This window comes from Dryas octopetala, chromosome 1 (genome assembly GCF_963921425.1).
Source record: "Dryas octopetala chromosome 1, drDryOcto1.1, whole genome shotgun sequence".
In the NCBI taxonomy this organism is placed as follows: Eukaryota; Viridiplantae; Streptophyta; class Magnoliopsida; order Rosales; family Rosaceae; genus Dryas; species Dryas octopetala.
This window is the reverse complement of record NC_141366.1, coordinates 3,691,275-3,715,262: the sequence shown is the minus strand read 5'-3', so window position 1 is coordinate 3,715,262 and position 23,988 is coordinate 3,691,275. Positions and strand designations below refer to the sequence as shown.

Here is a 23,988-nt window from a genome sequence, read left to right as displayed (position 1 = left end):
GTGATATGTAATAAAATTATTGAAAAGAAAAATAAAATTTTATAGTAAATGGTATGCAATTCCTATATTTACTAATAATTATATGTTCATGTATGGTTGTAAATACACAAATTAGTGACTTAGTTCAACAAAAACAATGCAAACTAACAACATATCTTCAATGTGTATTGTTAGTTTCTTCTTCAAATATTTTGCATATGGGTACATTATTTCTATAAAGCATACATCTTACATGATATTTCATACAAATTAATGTGGCTTGAAGGATTCTCCCTTTGAACAAGTTGCTTGATTTCCTCTTCAATCTCTCTTGCTTCTCTTATTAAACTACTTATGCAGAACCCTAAAGCACTCAAACATAACACCATTTGGCTCTTGAGCTCCTCACTCTGATGAACATGAATTTTATCAACCACTTCCTTTGAGTGTTGGAGATAAGAACTTATAATCTTATCCATCTCCACATCCTCTAAACCAGAAACCTTGAAAATATTTGGGGTATGTGATTTTCCCAACTCAAGAACATGAGATATGTCAATTTTTTGATCAAGAACTGTCACTGATTTTATCAAGGTGATATCCTGGAAGCATTTTACCAAAGAGCCAACCATTTTCTTGAAATGTTCAAGATCACATTCCACTGTTTGTACAATGTCCTTCCAAGAAGCCTCAAGTGTTTGTGAATTTTGTTCAAGGACTCCCACTGCATGAGCACTAAAGAGTAGGAGGTCCATCATTTTGGACAAGGACCTCAAGAGCCTTGCATAGCAAGCACTATGAAAAGGCAAAAACCAGAAATTGGGCTCCACCTCAGCCTCTAAAATCAACTTCCCAAGTTCTTCAACATGCAATATCAGTCTCTTTTGGTTCTCTTCCAAATGTGCTCTGCCTGATTGAAGAAGACTCACCGAATTGATGCACTCCTGCAATGTCCCAAGAGTCCTAGAGAGTTGGGATTTTGCAAGAGTAGAAGCTCTTGTGGGTTGCAAGAGTAGCTCAACCATAATTGAAGAAGACAATCCAATGAAGGTTTCTGTGATTCTGGCTATGGCAAATTCACTTGGTGGGCCAAAATTTGTTCTGCCCAAAATTAGTACAGCTCCAATTACTGCTGAAATCCCACCAGCTTGGCCATACATTTGGCTTCTCTGGAGAAAACTAGTGAAAATGAACCAAGGAATTAGAGATAAGAGTCTTAGTGACAAGAACCTTTGGAACAGAAAGCAACCCAATACTCCATAAACAGTTCCTAAGACAGTCCCCTGTGCTTTAACATTTGCAACTCTGAATGTTGCTTCTCTGGTTGATGCAAGACTGATTGCAACTGGGAGTCCTGACCAGTAACCATTTGGTTTGCTGTACATCAAACCAAAGAGCACTGCAAGACCCAATGAAAGTGAGCATTTGAAAGCTGCCATAAGCCTTTTGCTGCTAATTACCTTGATGGACAAGTTAGTACTACTCCATATCCCTTTGAAACAGAATCCATGTTGTTTACATGAATTAATTACTCCTTGATTTTGGTGATCAACCAATTTGTCCTGTGTAGAACTTTTGGCCAATAATTTGGCATGAAGGAGTTTGATGCAAAACAGAAAGAAAATTGGGGGTAAATCTTGGTGGGTTGATGGGATGGTTTTAAGTGTATGGAGGAACCTAACAGTTTCTGCATTTGATTCAGGGGCAGTTATTGAGTCACAAGGTATGATTCTCTTTACATTTCGGCTCATGTGGTCCTCTACTAGTCTAAGTAGACCATCTTTGAGCTCTCCATCCACCACCATAACTGGGAATGAAGGACTACTGCTCAATGCCATTTCCATCCCTCTTAAGGGTATCTCTAAACCCTGCAATCTGTCTCCTAGGTTCACATTGCTGTGTTTCAAAAATTTCAGTGGAAGTCTCTCCCACAGCATACTTTCCTGTACAGAGATCACATTTCAGAATCACATGATCTATTATACATGTTATCCGCATATATGATATATATAGTTTTACTAAAAGTGTATACATGGATGTATATGGTTGTTGTGTAATTAATGAAACTAAGTTGCTTACTTGGTGGCGTTTGATAGTCTGGAAAAGCTTGGTTGCTGTGGAAGCCAAGGACTTTGCTTGAGAAATTGACGCAAGTGCGGATGTGTTGTCTTGTGCACAAAACGCCTTTACAAACAGCTTGAGCCTCTCTGAAGCATTCTCGGCAAGTAGCTTTGTGTTCTGTTGAACCTGCAGATCAATATTATTGAAATACGTACTGAGAATCTTTTCTTATTATGAAATATGAATGAATGAGCTATATATTTGGACTTATCAAGATAACTAATTGTGTGTTTTTGTTGTCAAGTAATTTCAAGTACCTCTATACAAGCCAGGCGTGGGAAGGGAATTAACAAAGCCAAAACACAAGCCAAGACCCCAACCCCCGTACTTGCTGCCACGTGGACAGGGTGCATGATAGCCTCCGTACGCCCACCATGTATAAAAGCTATAACGTACATAATCACAATCTGGCCCAACGCTATGCGCTTGGACACCAAGTGGGTCGACTCTCCTGGCAGAGCTACCACAAACGCTGCAAGACTCACCGCCAGAGCAGTCGTGCCGCTCGATAGCCGACCCGGCCCAATAAGCCAGAGGCTCAAAATGGCCGGCCCAATGGTCTGGGCCGTGGCATGGAGTCCCATCCAGACCCCACGCAATGTGTCACCCAGAGTTGCATCAGGAGCAATGAGAATCACTGTCACGTAAGAGAATGCTGGGAAGGCTACTTGGTGTTGGAGAGAGAGTGGGCTGTAGAGGGTGGTGAGGGCCACTATGGTGCAGGCTAGAGCGGTCCGGGATGCAGAGGCTAGGCACTTGAGCCACAGGGCTCGGGCTCGGTTGGTCACGTGGTCCGAAGAGTTTGGCATTGTGTTTGGAAACTGGATTGGAGATGGTTTGGTGGTCTCTGGCTTACACTGCTACTTAATTAGCAAGGCTGCAATGGAAGTGTTAAGTGTGTTGGCTTGGAGGTTTATGTAAGGAGAGGGAAAGGCAATTGGTAATCAAGGGCCACGTGGAAGCTTCCACTGGGACCCACTACTACATATTTGTTAATTAGTTGGTGGTGATGATGATAGTGGCCGGTGAATACTATAGGAGGGCTTAATGGCTCAACGTAGCACCGCACTTGTGACTTTTTGTACCAACAATTAATGGATATGTAGCTGCATAAAGGTCATACTGCATATGTAGCCGCTTAAAGGTCATGCTGTCTCTAATTTTTAAGGTATATGATAAGATACTTCTTCTTTATGATCCTTCTACCAGTTTGCTTTAGATAGATATAAACTAGTGAAGTCAAACTTTTCCCTTTCGTCTTAATTCAACATAGACCAGCCCAATTGGAGCTGATTGACGGGATTATTGCGCTTCTTTCAACCTACTTTTCAGTAAAATACATATTTTGGAGACAATTAATAACCACAAAATACAAATACATGCCTAAGTTTCACATATAGGTACAAATGGAGGCACTAATAAAGTGCGACTGCTCATCTAACCAAGTACCATTACCATTACCATGTATTTGCCAAACAAATAGGAGAGCGTCTCACATGAGATGCGGACAAATCAGATGGCTTAAAAATCTATACCCTAGCTAAGATGAAATTCGTTAAATTCAAAGGTCAAAAATGAGTCCACATGTTAGCTAAATCCCTCAACTAGAAGAAATTTGGAAGAGTAGGTGTACTACAGTAATTCTTCCACCCCACATCTAAGCACTAAGTTACCATCATTATTATAATGTCACATTGCCTTAAAGGGACAAGTTAAACATCCAGTGACTAGTTACCTTGATCCAAATATCCAAGTACTGTACATGCTTTTAGTATGTGCTGCCAGCCCAAGTGATGCTAAAATCCAAAGCCACAATCCAGAGACACAGGGAACTTTGTCTTACAAATATGAAGAGCACAAGCATTTCAGGTCAATAAAGCAAACAAATAGTGGGCATGCATGCGCATATAAAGACTAAAATAGAGAGCCAAGAGTGGGGTTTCCCTAGATTTCCACTCAATACTATTATTGTTTTTAGTAGAACCAAATTTTTGGTCCTTCACAAAGGCCAAGGGTCAAGTGTGGGATGCGGAGAAGCATGCTCTTATCAAATAGAATACATACTACTATACTAATGTGATAGTGTTTGGTAGTTCAAAAGCAAGTATTAAGTATACTGTATAAGTGTATATGCCTCTCTCTCTCCCCTTGTGTGCCTACATGTACCCACAAACGCACTTTGTGTTTGGCTGACATCAAAAGAAGGTTAAGAAAGCTTTCATGGAAAATGGGCAGCAGCAGCAGCAGCCTTATTTAGCTGCATGAGCTGGGATCCTATGTAAGAAAGTGTATTGGTTTGTCCTATACTGCACTTAGTAGTGCCACTCTCCCTGGTATGGTATAGTGACTATAGTCGTATAGATAGACAATATTAATATAGGAAAACAAAGTATGCAAACAGATGCAATACAACTTCTTTTACAAGCATTATATCACAGAATGCGTCCAAAGGGAGTTCCAGTATAAACTTGAAAGGGTCTATTTATTCATTCAATCCCATGTTTAGATACAGTCAAAACATTTTTTGTTTTTAAATTTACTATTTTTGTCAAAAACTCAGGAATAATCAACATGATATTTGATTTTTTGAATCACTCAATTGCTTACTAATTAATATCCCCTTCGTGTCAAATTTCACTATCTTTAACCATGCCAAAAGTCAGGTTAGACGAATAAAAGCTTTATCCAAACAAACACAACAAATGATGAAAATAAAATAGTGTAATAATGAACTTTAATAAGGTATACCAAATATGTAAAGTTTGATAGATAAGCGTGTTTATCAGTTATAACTTGCCCATATCAGCCATCCTATCTGTTCAGAGTGTGAAAGGTCTCACCGTTCCAAGGTTTGTAGCATAAAGTAAAAATAATAAAAGTTATCTTCAAATTCAAGTGTATGCTGGCAGACCACTTAAATATTTAAAGCAAGTCACTGACTATAAGCCTTATGACATGCTTTCAATGTTTACAGTTATTTTTAGCGACCGCGAGAGAAACTAACAGGACAATTTAACTTGGACTTCCTCTCGTAGTCTCGTACATGTGAGGAATGGTGCTGAGGTTACAAATTAGGTCACATAGTAGTATCAGCATATTCATCCACAAGTGACATTTACAGTTCAACTGGAAAAAAGCAAATAAATGTTGACACAAAACATTGGATACAATACATTTTTTCATCTGTCTAACAAGAAGTCAATAACACACCAACATTGAGAAGTATTGATCAACTGCTAGACATAAAAGCTGAAAACATATTCAAGTAGAGGCAAAAATAGGAAGTTGATCATATATTCAACTTATACATTATTAATCAAAATTAATTATACAGCTTCTACTATATGACAAGGCATCCCGTCCATGGAAAACTTATAGTATACATGTATAGGCAACTCTGCAGGAGAACTAACCGCCAAGAAAATACAGAGGAAAAAAAGAAAAAAAAAGCGTGCCCGCTCTTATGGTCTTACCTCATCAACGAGAAAAGGGACGGCTTTCCGGGTCGTATAATCCAGCAATAAATGCTATGAAAACCCAAAACATAAGGATGCCAACTATGGCAGTTCTCAGCACCTGATCACAGTTATGGTTCAGGTCAACCTCAGTCTCATAAGTTGGATGAGGTGAGAGTGAATTCCCATCCTCAGACACATTCGCTCTCAGCTCTGTCTTGATAATTTCATTTGTGTGAGGCTGCTGCATATTTGTGACGCTAATATCTGAACATATTTTGCACGCACATTTGCCCCCAAGATATGATGGGAGTGTCTCAAGGTACTCAGAGAGAATCTTCTGGTACATCTCCCCTTCAATTCGCAACTTTTTTCGGGTGAAAGGTTTCAAAACCTGACAATAAACCACAGATACGCATTTGTTTATAAATTCATTGTAGATGTAAGGATGCGCTGAACTTTTAACTACATACAAATATCTAAATCTAAAATCATAACCCGAACTTCATGCAAGAAAAGCATAAGCAGAGTAATAAGCTTACCTGAATAAAAGTTTGGGCAATAACACGAAGCATTGGAGGAAGCCGTATAACAAACAGACAGCCAAGACGGTTGGGGAAGTGATCTTGCAAAAGGGAAGAACACGTTCTCAGAATTTGCATGGGAATTCTCAATGGAGATAGACCTTCGCAATCAACTACAACTGTTAATTGGTTGGAGTCAACGAAACGAAAGACTCCATGCTCTACTTGAGAAACTGCAGTTAGAACCATTGATTGCTGTCAGAACATCTCAAGTAAGAGAGCTGCAATGAGTAAAATAATATACATGAACAAAAGCATATATTCTCCAAGAGTGCAAAGGAGGTAAACAACTCAAGACTTCAAATTCAATTGAACCATATCAACAGTAAGTCAATTGACTTCCTTGCAAACTTGAGGAAACCAAATGTAGTCAATCAAGCATGACCACAGCAATAGTAAATTATGCATTAGAGTCAGCCAATGTAAACAATGAAAGTTTTTTTAAAAATCAAGCCTTACGGTTGATTACTTGAATTCACAGACCCTTTAACGCTAATCTCATTGTTTAGCAAGGCAGGAATTTCACAGGTGTTGCTGAATGTAAACAGATATTTATTTATGCATATCAGTTGATAAAGCTTATATTAAACTTGAACAAAGAGAGTAAAAAACAGATTGTTTTCCTCTGAAATCAGTGAAGAAAGAGCTAATTAAGAGATTGGACTGAATAGATCCATGTTACAGCAATGGGAATGGCTCTGGGGACTGTTATGGTCAATATCCCAGAAAATTAATACAGGGACAAAAGAACATACTGATTGCTTGAGCAAAGCGAGGTTTATCATGAGATGGCAAGCTGATGCAAGCTAGCCCAAGCCGTACTATGAGACAAGGTCGGTGTTTCACATCAAATCCATGCCAGAAAACCATATTTGACCACATCTCAAGCTCCTGTGCTGAAAGAATTCCGTAAGTCTGCCTCCAACTGATTGTCTTCTTTACTGAAGATAGCAAGCAAGAGAAGTCTCCATTTGCAGCAGTGTAAAACCTGCGAAGTTCCTCCTCATCAATTCTGCATAAACATTAGCATGTCATGGTCCGCTGCAACAAGAAGCAAAGAACTTCATATATATATGCGTTAGCAGAAAAACAGTAGGGGAAACCTCAGAACAGTACAACAAGGTTACCCCTTGAGAGAATACTAACAGATGTTACACGCAAAGCTTGAATTTTTGCATGAAAATCATCAAATCACCTTTCGGGCAAGCTAATCCCTTGTTTTTCCAGCTCTTTATGGAGTTGTATCAACCATATTTCAGATTCTACATTTTGAGGAAATTGATCAGAAACCCTGCACATTACATAAAAGCTGTAAGAATAGGTCCCAAAGACAACTCATGAGAGAAACAAACTCTCATTCCTCCAATTACCTTGTATCCAAAGTAGACTGTTCAGAGGATATGTCTGGGTGAACTTCTGAACGTGCATCAGAATTGTTGATACCATCAGAGGTTCTAACATTGAACTCTGCTTCTTCAGAGAAAGCCGTTGCAATGGAGAGGACTAGTAATGGCTTTGAAACCGTCTGGAAGCATGCAACTATTTTGGCCATCAAATGTCCCACATAATGATACATGTAAAAAATTTGGGAATAGAAAAGTTTGATCCAAATACCCAAAAAGCAAGATTATCAAACCTGCATGCCTTGAACCAAAAGTTTGAAGGGAGTAAATGTTTGAAACCACTTGAATGGTGGATAGCAAAGGAACTGCAAAGCCTGGACACCACGCCATGCCCACGGACACTTGGCCCTTGAGAACCTCCGCAGTGCCTCCAATGCAGCCACTTTGAGTAGAAACAGTCCTGCCTCTCCCACCGCACCACTTCCAATTCTAAGCGAAGCTAGGTCGCGCAAAGGGGCCTTAGGCCGAGAAGCAACTAAAGACTTTGGTGACCTCTTTTTTCCTGTTATAGCAACAACATTGGCCTCTGGAGAGATTTTATCCCAAGAGTCTCCCATTGACAAGAATTGCACAGAGCAAGCAGATCTTGAGTTTCAAAACGTGTAGCTTGTATAAAAAAACCCACCTGCAATTGGTGCCAGGTGTAATCAGCACTTCGTGTTTGTAATTCATTCAAGCTGTCAAACACTTCTAGCAGTGTATGAATTTCTCCAAAAGACTAATCTAATCTAATTTCAATTGCCACCTACTGTATTCCCTCATATTCAATCGGTTTGCAGGATTACCAATAATCTACATAAAATTAAAACAAAAACCATATTATTAAATTAAGAAACAAAGAATTCTCACCTGGAAATCTTGTGCAGCCTGTGCTCGATCCCGATCGCAGAGACAGAAGAAGCGATCAAACGCTATTGGTATGAAACTTGTTGAATTAATGCGTGACCTTTTCTGGTTATGATATAAATTTGATGAGTTCCATCAACTATCGGTGAGAGAGGGAAGACGAAAGACAAATGAATGAGGGAGGGGCAGGTGGAGCCCCGGCACGTGGCTTCTAGCCGCTGTATGACACGCGTGCGGTGCGGTTGGTTTAAACTGTGGGACAGATTTCGCGGTCAAAGTGATTAAAATATCTACGAGGGAGTATGGATAAGGACTCAAATATCTAGGAGAGAGTTGGTGAAGGAATCATAATGTTAATTGTTCTTATTTTATGTGTTATTATATTACTAAATAAGATTTTTTTTATTTAAATTTTTTTAGAATATTTAATATATAAATATCATGTAAAATAATATAAAATTATGATATATATATAAATATAATAAATATAACATTACTGAATAAATATAAGTAATCACCCTACAAAATTTTAATCAATTGCACAAATATATATGCAGCTTCAAATGTCTTCCTAATCTTAAATTCATGAGCTCTTAAGCCATTCAGTGTAAAAATTATTAAGAGAATAGATGGTTAAACCAATCAAATCAAAACATGCTTATTGTTTTATAAATCAAACCAAATTGTTATTTGTGGTTTGATTTGGTTTTTACAAATAAAAACATGCTTATTGTTTTATAAAACAAACCAAATTGTTATTTGTGGTTGGGGATTTGAAATTTAAATTATTAATTATATAACCCGAACTAAACTGAATTTCTGTAATGTTATCATACTCAACATGCACAAAGTCCACGTGTGACATCCATAGCTCTTCACAAGTCGCCACGTACGTGTAAGCATGGACTGAAACAGAAAGCGCCTGAATAAAAGGCGAGGCTGAAACGCATCAATTAAGCTCCATGAAACCTATGAGCAATGGCGTCGAATCTCAACCCAGCATTCGCTTACACGGTGTTGTACGTGAAGGACGTGACGAAATCGGCAAGTTTCTACTCCAAGGCCTTCGGCTACACGATCCGTCGTTTAGACGAGTCCCACAGGTACTATTCATTAATGGAATCTAATTAATGAATCCCAAGTGGTTAATTATATGATTTGATGATGATGATAGATGGGGAGAGCTGGAGAGTGGGCAGACGACGATAGCCTTCACGCCGCTGCACCAGCACGAGACTGATGATCTGACGGGTGCGATTCAGACCCCTCACTCCGGCCGAGAGAGACCGCCGGTTGAGGTTTGCTTTGCGTACACTGACGTCGACGCCGCCTACAAAGTAAATCCTACGTACAATATTGATTTTTTATTTTTCTGTTTTTGATGAATTAACTTGGTACGTTTCTGGGTTTTGATGATCAGAGGGCGGTGGAGAACGGTGCCGTGGCGGTGAGTCAGCCGGAGCCGAAAGAATGGGGACAGAAGGTGGGGTACGTACGAGACATTGATGGGATTGTGGTGAGGATGGGGAGCTACGTCAACCCACCCAAACATTGATTAAACAGACAGATATTATATGCTGATGAATCAAATAAATGAGTTTGTAATAGTATTTCCCAATTCCTAGTGTGTTATTAATGAAATTAGTCTGCACTGGAGTATTGTGTCCTCGACTCTTGTGGTTTTGGGGATTGCCTTGGACATGTTTGGGATGCGTATAAACAAGCCTCTCTACACCTTCAGTTACATGTGTGTCACGGCTGCTGCTTCTGGCTTTCTGTTTGCTGCGGTTTACTTGATAGTGGGATGTGTGCGGCTACCGGCGCCCAACGGTTGTGATTGTCATGGAGTGGATGGGGAAGCATGCGTTGCTCATTTTTGTTCTTGTTGCCTGCAATGTATTGCCACTTTGCCTCCATGGATTCTACTGGGGGAAGCCTCGTAATAACATTCTTAGCTTACTTGGAATTGGAAAATGAATTCATAAAGCCCAGCTCTTGTGTTCTTAGCCTACTGTTTGGAACTTAGAACTAAAAGCCCATAGCAAGTCGGAACTTGGAACTAACTTCAAAAATAAAATACAAAATTTGGCACAAAAATTAAAAAAAAAATGTAGGGATCTAGTAATTAATGCAATCATGTACGATCTAGAAAATTTTTTAATTTTCCAAAAATAAATAAATTTGTTATTCCATCACGGAGCAATATCGAATGCTAAAAACAATTACCCCATATGATCTTAGTCAGTTCATGATGTGAAGGATCATCATAGTTATGCAGACTTCTTAATACTAGAGGAACAGGGTTGGACTTGGGAACAATGTCTGCCCCCTGCAATAATAATCCGAGGTCCTCAACCACTCATACATCTGAGACTCATGTGAGGTCCACCGTCCACTTGAACCACACACAATTGACATGTGAGAACCTTGATTGTAGTGGTCCGATCACAAACTAGACTAAAATACCAGCTCGAACATGAACGATAAACAAAGTTCAAACCCGGCTATTAAAAACAAATTCAATTTAAACTAAATGCAAACCAAGTAATACCAAAGCAGAGAGAGCTAAGCACCAGACAACAACACTTTTGTCACCGAATAGCCAAATACTAATTGAATACAAAGATGTTTCTTGTTTTAACAATAATTTGACACTGGGGGAAAGAAGGAAAACAAAAACCAAAAAAGACCAAAAGAAATGAAGAGATTTTAAATAAGAAAATCAATGGCATTCTACAAGGGCCAACGCTTGGCCAAGTAACACATCCTCCCACCACCTGAGAAGAGAAAATGCTTTGGTAGCTAGCCAATCATATTCATAACATTTCCTGTGACTTTCTCACACAACGGCTGACTTTCTTCTTGAAGTCATCTCTCCTATCTCTCCATTCCTTCTGCAACATAGACATCGACATGATGTTAAATTCCAGCCATTAACAATGTGTGACAGAAAGAAAACGGGAATACATAACTAAATTATCAAATACAGAAAAACAAATACAAATAAAAAAGGAAAACTAACTTTCAACAACAAAATGACCACAACCAGAACCAATACATATATCAGTTGCAGGGAAAAGTTAAGAAAAGGTTCCACTATTTCAAAAATACGACAAATTTAAACATGAGACTTTGACTATCAATGCAGGGCAAAGATATAATAATCAGCATGTAGAGGATACTTGTGAAAACAAAATGAATTGTGACAAAACAAAGGAGCACTTACAGCAGCTTCAACATTTGCAGGAGATTCATCATTTGGACCGGAAAGCATTGATATTATACTCAAAACTATGCTTTCAACCTGGAACAACATAATTTCTACATTAGATAATGCAGTACTATATATATATATATTTTTTAAATTAAACAAATCAGAGAGTCGTTAATGTAGTAATATAATTTCCCCATTTGTCTAGTGCAGGAAGGGAAAATGAAAGCTCAAATTTCCTAATGACCGCATATTATAATACCCTGAGTCTAAATTGTGCACTGGCAGGCCCCCAAGGTTGGACAGCAAGGTGTTCTATTGAACCTTAGGGTGAGCCTCAAGATATCTATGGGATGAATTGATAATGAACTTACAAGTTACGACTCAGTGAACGCTTATGCCTTGTGCCTTATGGTCTCTGATATTCAACAATGCCCTTCTTAAGGAAAGAAAGATTATTACCATAGCATAAAAAATGAGCCGAGTAGCGTCTAGGATGTTACTTTTGGAATTTGAATTAAGGTTTTGATACTTGTCATCTATTTCCTTTGCATTGATAACTCTGCAATGGGTCAATTGTATAGTTCTATGACTCCCACTGTCATTAACCTTGTAGAACAAATAAACCACAAAAGATTCCGACTCCTGTCATCCATGTCAGGTTTTATCCTTTTCAACACAAAATGCCCATACCTTTACAAACCCTTCTCCCCATATCTCTCTCTTCTGTTACAAACCTTTTCCATTCTCTCCCCATATTAGGATCCCAGTGTTGCATCATGGCACTGTTCAAAGCCTGAGAATGCTTTTATATGTTCTCTTAAATATGCAACAAGAGATTTTCTTCTCATTAAGAAGCGTTTTTCTTTGGTGACAAACCACAATTCTAGTTGCAACTATCACATTCTGAACATGTTGAAAGGAATGTTACACATGCTACATATCCTTTTACGAACTTGTACATTAACTTTTTTATTTGTCAGTGTAGTACTATCATGAAAAACTGTACAAGTTCACAAATAAATGAAAATTATTGATCACATTTGTTGGTTTTCTTATCTTATATTTCAATGTCATATGTTTTCTGATTTGAGTTGCCTTAGTTATTACCTACTTAAATTTATGGTGTACTTATCTTCTTAAATAGATACTTGGTCTTTATTTTGTCTTTGTTGTTAGTACATATCTATGTTACATTTGACTAGATATACAGATAGTTACTTTCTTGTCCATTTCTGTACACGTTAAACCAAATATGATTGGGTTATCAGATACTTCTGCTTTATAGATAAGCTAATCTTTGATCATATTTTATTTTTAGTTCATTTCATTTTCATACTACAAGTTGGGAAGGTAATCTTTGCACCGAGAACTGGTCTGACGGCAGCAGATATTTCCAACAAAGACAGATGGGGCTGATGATTTGAAGCGAGAAACTAAGACTTCCTAAATATACCAACTTATGGTAAAGCATAGAATTCCAAAGTAAATCCATACCGTATGAACGGGTGTCCAACGCTCACTTGCAAGCTCGTAGCCATTTGGATCCTCGCCAGGAGGATGAAGAATTGAAATGCAAACACGACCATCAGGATAAACTTCAAATAGACAACAACCAAGATCAGTACTATTAACAACAAAGTGCAAAGTGTCAAACAGATGGTAGTTAGGAGAGAGACCAACCATTGGGATGCCATATCTCTGAAGTAAACTTCACCGTCGGAGGGCTGTTCGGGTAATTAGAAGGAAAGCTCATGATTGCATTGAAAAATCCCCCCTCACTGCAATGAGACAATATGAAATGATGAATGTGAGAGGCAATTTCCCAAAGAAATGATCACCTTATCAGCAAAACAGAGAAAAGTATTCCCAAAACAGCATCCATAGAATTTAGCAATTAAGGCAATCGAAATAGGGTAGCCAAACAAAAAAGTAAACAACCAACCATTCAAAAAGTAAGCTGCAAATAGACGCCCAAAGTTTGCAAAGCCACTTTTCAGACATAGAATTTTGCCAAACTTTCACAACACAATGTACGAATAACTAAAAGTCCTCCTACTACCTTGTTACTTTCCAAGTAACAAATTAACCAATATGTAACCGGAGAATAAGTTCAAAATATGAAACTTTTAACAAATTCTAACTTCAACTTGAAACAATTCATAAACAATTCATTAGGGCAAAACCCTAAATCTGCCAGCTCAAATAAAAGAACAATACAAAATTGGGAAAGCCACAATCAAATTAAAAGTACCCCCGAAACAAAATTCAATTGAACACAAAAGGCGTCCCAAGAACCTCCTGATTGACCCTTGACCCAATCACACATAAATGACATACAGAAACACCGAAATTTACCATCGGAGGCACAACAGCGAAACCACAAACCCCAATCAAGAAAGGCACAAATTTGAAGCGGAAAAGAATCCAACAAAAGGCACGTACTAGAGCGTATCGGGCGGTCCGATAATTGTGACGCTCCATTCAAAGATATTCTTCTCGTCCACCAGACCTGCGGAGAAGCCGTCTACAGGGTTCTTGCAAAGATCTACAAAAGTAAAACAGAGAATCAGATTCACCAAAATAACACCCAATTAGATAACCCTGTAAACAAATAGGAATCAAGCTGAATCTTTTGGGCAAATAAAGGGTTTGAATTTGAAATCGAATTTGAAATACCCTTGAGCTGTTTCTGAAGGAGAAGGCACGCTTGAGACTGGGACGCCATGAAAGGGAAAGATAGAGCTGGCGAGGGAGCTCTTCGCACTAAGAAAGAGAGAGAGAGAGAGAGAGAGAGAGAGAGATTGATATATAAAGCCGACCTTCGTGTATTTATAGACAGAGAGAAGGTTCCGAAGGTGGACTCTATGGGGCTTTGAGTGCGGGGGCAAGTTGTAGTTGGAATTGTCTACGGACATCTGTGATGGAGCTGGTGCTGTGACGAATCATTTAGTGCCACGTGGAGGTCGTGGTTGTACGGTCAGCACGATAAAAGATTCTAGTAGTTTCTTTTCCAAGCTGTGGATTTACCGTTGATCTGAGATTTTCGGCAACCTTGGTAGGGACCACATTAGGGGAAGAAGAAGAAAGAGCGAATCATTTCTCGTCCTCTCTGATAAGACTTCGGTTTTTTTTTTTTTTAATCAAAAGCCGATTAAGCCAAATTAAATCTTCATTACAAAATAAACTAAATTAAATGTGTCAACTAACGAGCTACGCTATCACATACTGTCGGTTGATAAGAAGAGAGAACCAAATGAGACGTCTACAATTTTAATCTTTATATCTGACAGTTAATAATTTGAACTATATTAAGTTGTGAAATGATCAACTTATTCAAATAGCTCAAAAGATTAGAATTGAGTTGGTAGGAGATAATCAAGTTGATTTATTATATATAGGAGCTTAAAGTCAAAAATGTCAAAGCTAAAATTGAATTAGTTTGAGTGTATACATACAAGGGATAATTTGGGTTAAAAAGTAATCAAGATTTTTAATTTTAATAAACAAGAATAAAAACAAAGATGATTCACTAAAATGCGTCATTTTATGAGAATACTCAAACATATTACATTTGCAATGTTGAATTTATATAAGCTAGTCAGAATATATATTTGATTCTACATAAGAATACTAGCTATTTAAATCACGAAATATAATAATTAATTATCTCTATTATTATCAAGGAAGGCAGCGTCAAGAGGATAAAGTGTAGTAATCAGAACAATAAATCATTCACGAGAGTTGGGCTTGTTTTGTGAATCCTGTGTATGGTGAACAAACTATTGATGCAGTCCATTTGGCCAACTTGGGCCATTGGCTAATTCTGGGCCATCACATTTTAGATTCTTCTTCCAACTTTTCGGCTATTCATGCCTTAACCGTGGTTAAGGCTAGGGATATTCCTATACGATTTTTGTTATTTTGTCAGTAGTAAATTAGGATAAACCATCCAAAATATATTTTTTCCCAAGTGTAATCCACTATAATTGTTTAGAGGTTTAACTCTTTGACTAGTGTCCACATAAGCAACTTTTTTTATATTGTTGAATGAGTTAGTTTAATTTAAAACTAAAAGTTTGTTGTTTTCTTAAAATACCATTTTCCTTATATATATATAAACCATCCAAAATATATTGTTAGTAGTAAACTAGGATAAACCATCCAAAATATATTTTTTCGCAAGTGTAATCCACTATAATTGTTTAGTGTTTAGAGGTTTAACTCTTTGACTAGTGTCCACATAAGCACCTTTCTTTATATTGTTGAATGAGTCAGCTTAATTTAAAACTAAAAGTTTGTTGTTTTCCTAAAATACCATTTTCCTTATATATATAATATATATAAAGAAAAAAGGGGTAAGGTGAAACATTAAAAAACTTAATCTTACTCTTTGTTAGTTAAAAAAATAATAATATTTTGAGGGCAAAATAGTAATGAAGAATAAGTAAAATTAAAAAATAAAACAAATACAAAATCACACCATTATTTTCAACAACTCATTTCCCCACCATCTTTTTTTAGGATAAATAAATTATTTATTAAAAATTTAACTACATATTTAGAAAGGTTAATTGGCATGTGCGTGGCGCGTCTCCAAAGACTAGTTTAGATGAAATTAGGAGTAGTTAATGCTATTTATCTCTTCTCATTAATAATATTTCAGTTTTTTTATTAAAAGGATTATTGTTTCAACTTGTAACATTTTTAAAATTATTTTTTTTAATATTCTTATCATATTGAAATCAAATTTATATAATAAGTTAATAACAATAATATGAAACTACTAAAATATATATATATATAAAGATTAACTAAGATACTTGTTTTGTGCACCTATTAGATTTTCTTCGTGTTTATTTTGTGCACCTAATAATTTTATTTCATGTTTATTTTGTATTTATTTTGTGAACCTACTATTTTTCTTGTGTTAATTTTATGCACCAACGGTTTTTTTTTTTTTTTGCATTATTTTATGTACCTACAATGATTTTATGTGTGTGGATTTAAATTATGAATAGATTTATTGCATTCAATCATGAAAATCAATCAATTAAATCTCCAAAATTTATAAATTTAATTAAATGTACTCTTATTAATGACAATGCAAACTTTGTAATTATAAAATGGCTTTAGGTGCGTTTTAATTCTAAATGGCTGCAATTTTTGAAATTGGGCCTAATCTATGAACTAAAAAGTCGATGAATTAGACGCTTTAGAAAAAGAGTTTTAAGGGATAATATCCAGTTAACCCTTTTTTAAGCTTCCATACTTGAAGTCTTGAAAAAAAAAAAAACCGAACAAAAAAGGTAGGGAGTTTGGTGAAATACCCACACGGTTGGCACTTCTTAGGACGTGTGTCCTTAAGTATCATCCTTGCAATACTTAAGGACACTGGACACTCACATAAATAGTAAATACCAAATTTAAAAGGGGGTGCCTTGGAGTCTTTTGAGAGAAAAATTAAAAGAGCAAGCTTTGAGAAAAGGTCACCCCGTCCCCTCCCCTTTATTCACTTGAGGGTGGTACCATAGTGCCATTTATTCCCTTTTCTATCTATTCTTTTATTTACTTGAGCTCTTGTTTGTGTGGATTTTCATGACCAAATTTTCCTTCCCATTGAACTGCGCGTGTCGGTGTTTTAATTTAGAGGTTTTATTGAATACTTTAGGCCTTGAAATTTTGATATTTTATTGAACAGATCGAAGAAATGAAATTGAATGAAAGCGGTCTGTTTGATGAAATTGAATTGGATTGTGAACATGATTGCAGTGAGAATTGTAAGTTTGTAATTAGGAAAGGCCAAAAGGGCAGTGGGAAAAAGCAAAGGTTACACGTGACAGCACAGTACGTGATGCATGTAAAATAAAGAGGGGGAGTTTTCGAGAAAGGAAGCAATTAGAGATTGGTGTGTTTTCAAAAGCCTGACCATTGCTTTCTTCCGAGGCTGTCTGTCGACCTGTGCCTTGCGCTGCTCCATCAGATATTCCTCAGAGATTCGCTACCCTTTTTGAGATTTGCTTTTCTTATCACTGTCTTTTCTTATGTATTTGTGTGAATGTATGATGAAGAATTAATATATTCACTCTGAATGCAACCGATTGTAGACTCACACAAATGCAATGCACAAGTAAAACTTTCGTGGACTGATGTATTAGCTTGGTCACGTAAAAGTAATTAATTATAGAGATAGACATGTGTGCGTGTTAAAAAAGTTTTTGAGTCGGTAGGATAAATAGACACGAATTCAAATGACATTCTTCATATTTCACCATTTCTTTAATAAAATACTTGAATTTTAGAGTTTCATGTATTTAATAGATGTTCAAATATATAATTTTTGTAACACGAAATGACAAGTTTTTGCTCAGATATCAGATCATCAGAATATAGTTCGTTTTACTTTTTTGCCAACACTAGTTCACATTAGAATTAAAAATTAGACCAGCAAACAATGTAAGAGCTAGTAAGCAAATTTTTTTTTATGTTTAAACACACTTGCATAGTTACATGCATAACGCAGTAACGAACGAGCACCCGCACACATTACACAACCATAATACCCAGGAAACAGACATAGGCAAAATGACTACATTATCCCTACTTCCTCTTCTATTTTTCTTGCCCCCTAAATATTTATTTGAAATTAAAAGTGAAACCAAGAAGACAACAACACGTTGATTCTCGAAGCAGTTGAACTGGAAGCATCCAAAGTCATCATCTAGTGGCAGAAGATGACCTTGAGCTCGCGTGGCGACGAGCACTGGTGCATGAGCGTGGGGCTGTCGTGCGCGTACGTAAACGTGGCGGGACACGCGCGTTTGAAGAACTCCGAGTAGCTCGAAGCCCTACACGTCTGCGGACTATTGTAATGATTCCTACAGCAAAGCTCGTCCGTACCGAACGCCTCACAAGCGCTCTTACACGCCACCACGTGACCTGCGGGTGACCTCACCTGCAACCTCTGGGGACACGTGGCGAGTAGGTCGGCCTTGCAGCCGACGACGGGGCACACGCCCTTCCCCTCGTGCGGCGTCACCGTCATGGGGATGTTGAAGCCGTCGACGAGGCTGACGCCGTAGGAGGAGAGGTCGTTGGGGCCGTGGTGGAGGACGAACTGCGCCAGCGTGGCGGGGGCGGCGCCGCCGGCTCCGTTGCACTCGAGCTTGCCCCCGCAGTCGCCGGTGAGGCAGGAGAAGCGGTTGTGGGAGGAAGTGCAGCCGGTGCGGGCCCAGACCCGACCCGACCAGTGCTGGGTCGGGGCGGGGAAGGAGCGGTGGGTGAGGCTGGCGAGGGCGAAGCCGCCGCGCTCGAGGACGGCGTGGCCTGAGTTGGGCTGGATGGCCGGCCAGACGGGGAAGGGGCAGTTGTTGACCAGAGTTAAAATGAAGCCTGGGGGAGTAGCGAGGGTAGCGTGGGGGAGAGTGCAGAGGATTACGAGAGTGGTACAGAGGAGAGTGAGAGAGTAGAGAGCCATTTTGATGTTTGGGCGGAGAGGGTTTTGCGTGGGTCTTATAGAGGTCTCACGGTTCGTATATGTGAGTGGGAGTTGGAAAGACGGAATTGCCCTTTGGTCAGACGGTGTTGTGTCGGATAGGATCGTATGGATCTACGTGAAAGCATGGTTGAGAGGATTCAGGTAGAGTGGGGGAGCATAGTATAAAGTATTAAAGTGTGTTTCTTAACGTTGTATGGTTTGGATTGATTCGGGACTGCAATTATTAATGGTTTGATACCAGAGATAGCTGGAGAGGACCACCCTACGGTCCCTACGACTACGACGAAGTTGTGTTGTTAATGGATTGGTATGAAATGAACTTGCCAAGTGTGACATATATTTAGGTGGAGTATGTTCTATGATTTCTATCTTGCTGTTTATATACTTTATATAGCATCTGTTTAAACACATTTGCATCAATATGTTGTATGGCAAGTCACACTTATTGGTGTATTTTGACAATAAAAATTACAAGCATAAAGGGTTTCTTTCTCGATGAGTTTTCTACAATGAAATTGGGTAAATTTGTTCTATGGCAACAAATGAGCTAATGAGCACTCATTGATTTATAGATAGATATATATATATATATATATAAAAGGGCTCTTATTCTGGAGTTTATGGTTTACTATAAAATTGTCAACGTAAATACGACACCCATGGTAAATAAACGACATACAACGAACTAGATTGCTCTGTAAAGGGAATCAACCAGGAACGCTGGAACGGTGGCGTTTCAGGGGGAGAGGCATGCAGTTGATATTGTGCATTTAGTTCGAGGTGGACGGTCACGACAAACACGTTGGAGAAAGAGGATAAGCAGCACCATCCACAATGTTCCTGTCTGTCTGTACCTTTAAGGCTTTAACCTTGTCATAAGAAAGGAGGAGTATCCAATCTTATGTTTGCTTTGGTCTCTATTTATTATTTATTATTATTGGGTCGGGTTATCAAACAATAAACAGATTTCATTAGCCCATTTTCCTTATAAATACTTTGTCCAGAAGCAATTTCTGCAAGGCCCATTTTATTACGGGCTGTCAAGATGTTCCAGCAAGCTTTCAAATAAATAGGCCCAAGGAGCTCAAAAGGACAGTGGGAAGGTCACGACTGTAAAACAAATCACATAGAGTGGCAGCACATAATTAATGGCTGCTATCTAGTAGGTACATTACATAGATCACGTACAGGGATTAATTAATGTGACAAAATCAACACACAAGGGCAAGCAGTCCACATCCTCTGCTTTATTTATGATCACTTATTCACAGAGCTCCCAAAAAAAGCAACTAATTAAGATGATGGAACGATGATGGAGGGTGAAATGCTTGTTTGAAGCTCCCAGAGCTCGAAAATTCCATTGACAAAGTCATAGTAACCACCCCTCAGTGCTAGTTTTTTCTCCAAGACTGCTTTTTTAACATAATGATAAGTTTGCAGGTTTATCAGTGACAAATTTACTGCTTCCTGCATAAATTTATTGCTAATTAAGTGAGATTTATAGTAACCCAAATTGGAATGTATAAAAGAGTGTGGGCTTAATTAATTTAGCTTACCTTTGCACAAACCTCACACTGCTCATCAAATGCCACGTCAGCATGCTCTTCTAAGACCTTAGTCTTGGCAGCCGAACAAATTTTAACCCATTCATCTATAAAGTCACTGCAAATTTCGATGAAAATGGATGCAAAATCATTTCATTAGCTCGCTAATAGAAAGTGAATCAATTATAATGAGAATCCTTCACAACGAAACCCCAAAATATGCAAAAGCCTTACAAGGGAACAGAATCATCCTCAGGATGAGACATAAGCCTTTTTATCCCACCACATCGACTATGACCGATTACCAAAATATTTTCCACCTATAAAATTTTGCTTCTTGTTAGTATTTATAAATTGTAAATATTAACCAATTATTGTCAATTTACACACATTAACAACCGATAACTATTTATGTGAACTTAAATGAATGATCGTTAAAAGTCAATTCTTCATAAATATTTTGGTAAAATAGTGAAGAGAAGATAAGTGGCAGTATTATTCAATAAAGTAAATCTGAAATGTTTTGCAATGTTCACCCCGAGTTCTTCTACAGCATATTCTATGGTTGCTCCAACTCCTGCATAATTTGTCTGTAAAGCAAATAAGCAATACAAAATTAGCATTATTGTAAATTGTAATACATGATTACTATACGGTAAATTAATTGGACTTGAATTTTCAAAACTTGGTTAGAATAACTAATAACCTTGTTAAATGCAGGAACTATGTTAGCAATGTTGCGAACTATGAAAGCCTCTCCAGGTTGGAAATGAAGGAAATGCGAGGGACTCACTCGCGAGTCTGAGCATGTAAATACCAAAAACTGCATTGGAGAGTACCAAAAAATTAATTAATTAATTATTTATTTCTTAACCTAGCTAATCATGATTGTTAAAGATTACAAATAAAATGAACTTAAAAAAATTTGTAGACCAAAATTAAACTAATTATAAAATAAGTAAACCAAATCTGAAATTTTTTCAATTTGATTTTAATAGATTTTAAGATGCTACAGGCTATATCGAAGGCTTAATCAACTTCAGGTCCGAACGTACCTTTGGGCTTTGTCCTTCGGCGAGCTCAGCAAACAGTTCTGGATGTGTGCTGCAAGATTAGCCCAAAAAGAAGATCTTTTCAGACAAATTTAATTACTTAGAATGAATCAATGATTATACAATCATATTAAATTCAACTATTAAATTTGTTAGTACTTTATTTTAAATCCTTCATATAAACCATAAAACATTAATCCTTCCCAAAGGAATAAAAATTTAAAAGTGACTTTCAAAATGTTAAAGAGACTCAAAATCCCTCTAAATAGATAGCATATATAGAAATAATAATGATAATAACTAGAAAAGCTGTCACATGTTATGTGTGTACGTGTGCAAAGATTTAGTATAGAAAAATCAATAAAAATAGAAGAAAATAAAAAAGTGTGTTAACGAGTATTTATCCAGATCCTCACATTCAATGATAGAGTTTTTCTTTCTAAAACGGCAAACAATATCAGAGTTTTTCACTTTGCCTCGAAAAAATAAATTAATTGTAATAAAAATAGTGGCATATATATATATATATATATCTTACTCATAATAGTTGGTCTTGAAGTAGTTGAAGCCATCTATAATTTTCTGAACCGGATCATCAGAAGGATCGGGTCGGTGTTGCAACTCAGCCGTCAAATTCTCAATTTTAGCAGCAGCAACATTGTCCAGCTCTTCCTTCGTACTGCAACCAAGTTACCATCATCACAATTCACATGTATATATTTTAAGCCTTTTTTTTTGGGTCATGTTTTAGTACAAATGGAGAATACTTTTTAGTGCTTCTCTTAACCTCAAAAATATTAATGTCGATTTCAAACAAATTAATTAACACTAGCTAGCTACAGTGGCCAATGATTACATAGTAGCTATTCCAAACGTAGATGGTTTAGACCAATTAATGATATAATATATATATATATACATGCATGGAATGAGTAGTGAATTAAACCTGAGAAGTTTCTTCAGTCCTTCAATGGCCACATCAGATAACTGGCTAGTAGTCATTTTATCTACTTTCTTTCTGCAAATTCAGAAATTCAAGAATTAAGTTACAAGTAAAATATTCAACTTTCTTAGTTTCCTAACTAGTATTAGCTAGTTTTTCTCTTATATTAATTAAATATGAGAGGGTGTTTTATTTTATTGTTGAAATACTATATGAAATAGGCATTATGATGAATTTTTTAAATAAAATTACTTGAGGATCTCTTAATGGAAAGGACATGATATATATACCCCAAAACTAGCAATTGGTCTTATTCTCCAAGAAGCATGTGTGAAGTTTACAACAGCTCCATTAATCACTAAAAATACTTAAAAATACATATAGCGGCAGTGAGGTTTATAGCTCTAATATATGGTTAGGAGTATTTAAATTTACTAGATCTACACATAAATGCAGAATTCAAATCCCACTCCTTTTGGCATTATTCCTTGTTTTAAAAGAAAAAAAAGAACGAAAGAATACATATAGCAAAAAGATTCATAAAAGTAGTGTTTGAAAAAGCATATTGCAGTTAATAAAGGAAATTAAAGTGCACGCAATCATGATACCGCAACACTAAAAACATAGTAATCTGATGTTAATTGATTGAAATACATATAATTTTGTTCCACATGCACTAGCTCGCTAGCATATGATTATGAACCAACCTGACTTTTGGAAGAACTAATCTTCTTCTTCTCTATGAATTTAAAGAGAATAATTTGCTACAAGTAAACAAAAGCACGACACAAACTCATGCACATTTTAATTTGCAGCAAGGGGTGGAGTTACTATTTATAATTGAGCCAAGCCTAACTAATCTTCAATGGAGACATTTTTCCTGTTTGAATATTGTACCACGCGGAAAGCACCCACGCCACATTTAAGTTGTGAATCGATCGAATAATTAAAGACAAGTCAATGTACTCCTACCATCCCAATATATTAATTGGATCCTCAAATTTTATTTTATTTTTGATAATGGTATCCTCAAAATTTTTGTTCCAATATTTCAAGGTACGTGTCATTTGCTATGAAAATTTGGTGAACAAATTGATGATCTTAGAAGTATTTTAACATATAGTGTAAATTACATATGTTCCCACAAGAAAAATTCCATCTTTTTAAGCAATAATAGCACATGAAATATGTTTACCAAATAATATATCAGTATATATATATATATATATATCATCAATATCTAATTGTTAAAAATATATAAAGTTAATTAATTTAAATTAGAAAATAAATAAAAAATTGTCACGTCATTTTGTAGATAAATTAATTTGATAAATATGCATGGTAATAGTCGT

At 37.0% G+C, this 23,988-nt stretch overlaps 6 protein-coding genes across 7 annotated transcripts; 1 reads left to right on the top strand and 5 right to left on the bottom strand.

The window, feature by feature from the left end:
• Positions 1-212: 212 nt before the first annotated feature.
• Positions 213-2,909, bottom strand: LOC147296592 (P-hydroxybenzoic acid efflux pump subunit). Its single transcript, XM_086229926.1, has 3 exons — positions 2,358-2,909; positions 2,059-2,226; positions 213-1,922 (listed from the first exon to the last, which is right to left on the bottom strand). Exons 1-3 carry the CDS (start codon positions 2,907-2,909, stop codon positions 213-215), a joined length of 2,430 nt encoding a protein of 809 aa, XP_086086052.1.
• A 2,457-nt stretch (positions 2,910-5,366) lies between these two features.
• Positions 5,367-8,538, bottom strand: LOC147296591 (SEC14 cytosolic factor family protein / phosphoglyceride transfer family protein). 2 transcript variants are annotated; one of them, XM_086247773.1, is made up of 7 exons: positions 8,392-8,538; positions 7,776-8,167; positions 7,510-7,664; positions 7,335-7,430; positions 6,895-7,151; positions 6,098-6,312; positions 5,367-5,949 (listed from the first exon to the last, which is right to left on the bottom strand). In XM_086247773.1, the coding sequence occupies exons 2-7, from the start codon at positions 8,097-8,099 to the stop codon at positions 5,578-5,580; spliced, it is 1,419 nt and encodes a 472-aa protein (XP_086103899.1). In that variant the 5' UTR covers positions 8,100-8,167; positions 8,392-8,538; the 3' UTR covers positions 5,367-5,577. The 2 variants fall into 2 exon arrangements, with proteins under 2 accessions (XP_086103899.1, XP_086103906.1); XM_086247780.1 differs by lacking the exon at positions 8,392-8,538 and having other exon boundaries at positions 7,510-7,678; positions 7,776-8,013.
• An 814-nt stretch (positions 8,539-9,352) lies between these two features.
• DSI-1VOC (dessication-induced 1VOC superfamily protein) lies at positions 9,353-10,850 on the top strand. Its single transcript, XM_086256030.1, has 3 exons — positions 9,353-9,491; positions 9,563-9,725; positions 9,809-10,850. Exons 1-3 carry the CDS (start codon positions 9,367-9,369, stop codon positions 9,941-9,943), a joined length of 423 nt encoding a protein of 140 aa, XP_086112156.1. The 5' UTR covers positions 9,353-9,366; the 3' UTR covers positions 9,944-10,850.
• A 137-nt stretch (positions 10,851-10,987) lies between these two features.
• On the bottom strand, positions 10,988-14,420 carry UBC13 (ubiquitin-conjugating enzyme 13). Its single transcript, XM_086256020.1, has 6 exons — positions 14,279-14,420; positions 14,045-14,147; positions 13,283-13,380; positions 13,097-13,197; positions 11,615-11,692; positions 10,988-11,282 (listed from the first exon to the last, which is right to left on the bottom strand). The coding sequence occupies exons 1-6, from the start codon at positions 14,325-14,327 to the stop codon at positions 11,205-11,207; spliced, it is 507 nt and encodes a 168-aa protein (XP_086112146.1). The 5' UTR covers positions 14,328-14,420; the 3' UTR covers positions 10,988-11,204.
• Positions 14,421-18,078: 3,658 nt separating this feature from the next.
• On the bottom strand, positions 18,079-19,109 carry LOC147296588 (Pathogenesis-related thaumatin superfamily protein). Its single transcript, XM_086234576.1, has one exon. The coding sequence runs from the start codon at positions 19,074-19,076 to the stop codon at positions 18,321-18,323; it is 756 nt and encodes a 251-aa protein (XP_086090702.1). The 5' UTR covers positions 19,077-19,109; the 3' UTR covers positions 18,079-18,320.
• Positions 19,110-20,390: 1,281 nt separating this feature from the next.
• LOC147296587 (carbonic anhydrase 2-like) lies at positions 20,391-22,704 on the bottom strand. Its single transcript, XM_086229442.1, has 8 exons — positions 22,640-22,704; positions 22,232-22,372; positions 21,697-21,745; positions 21,348-21,464; positions 21,178-21,231; positions 20,876-20,961; positions 20,654-20,759; positions 20,391-20,564 (listed from the first exon to the last, which is right to left on the bottom strand). The coding sequence occupies exons 1-8, from the start codon at positions 22,693-22,695 to the stop codon at positions 20,391-20,393; spliced, it is 783 nt and encodes a 260-aa protein (XP_086085568.1). The 5' UTR covers positions 22,696-22,704.
• Positions 22,705-23,988: the final 1,284 nt, after the last annotated feature.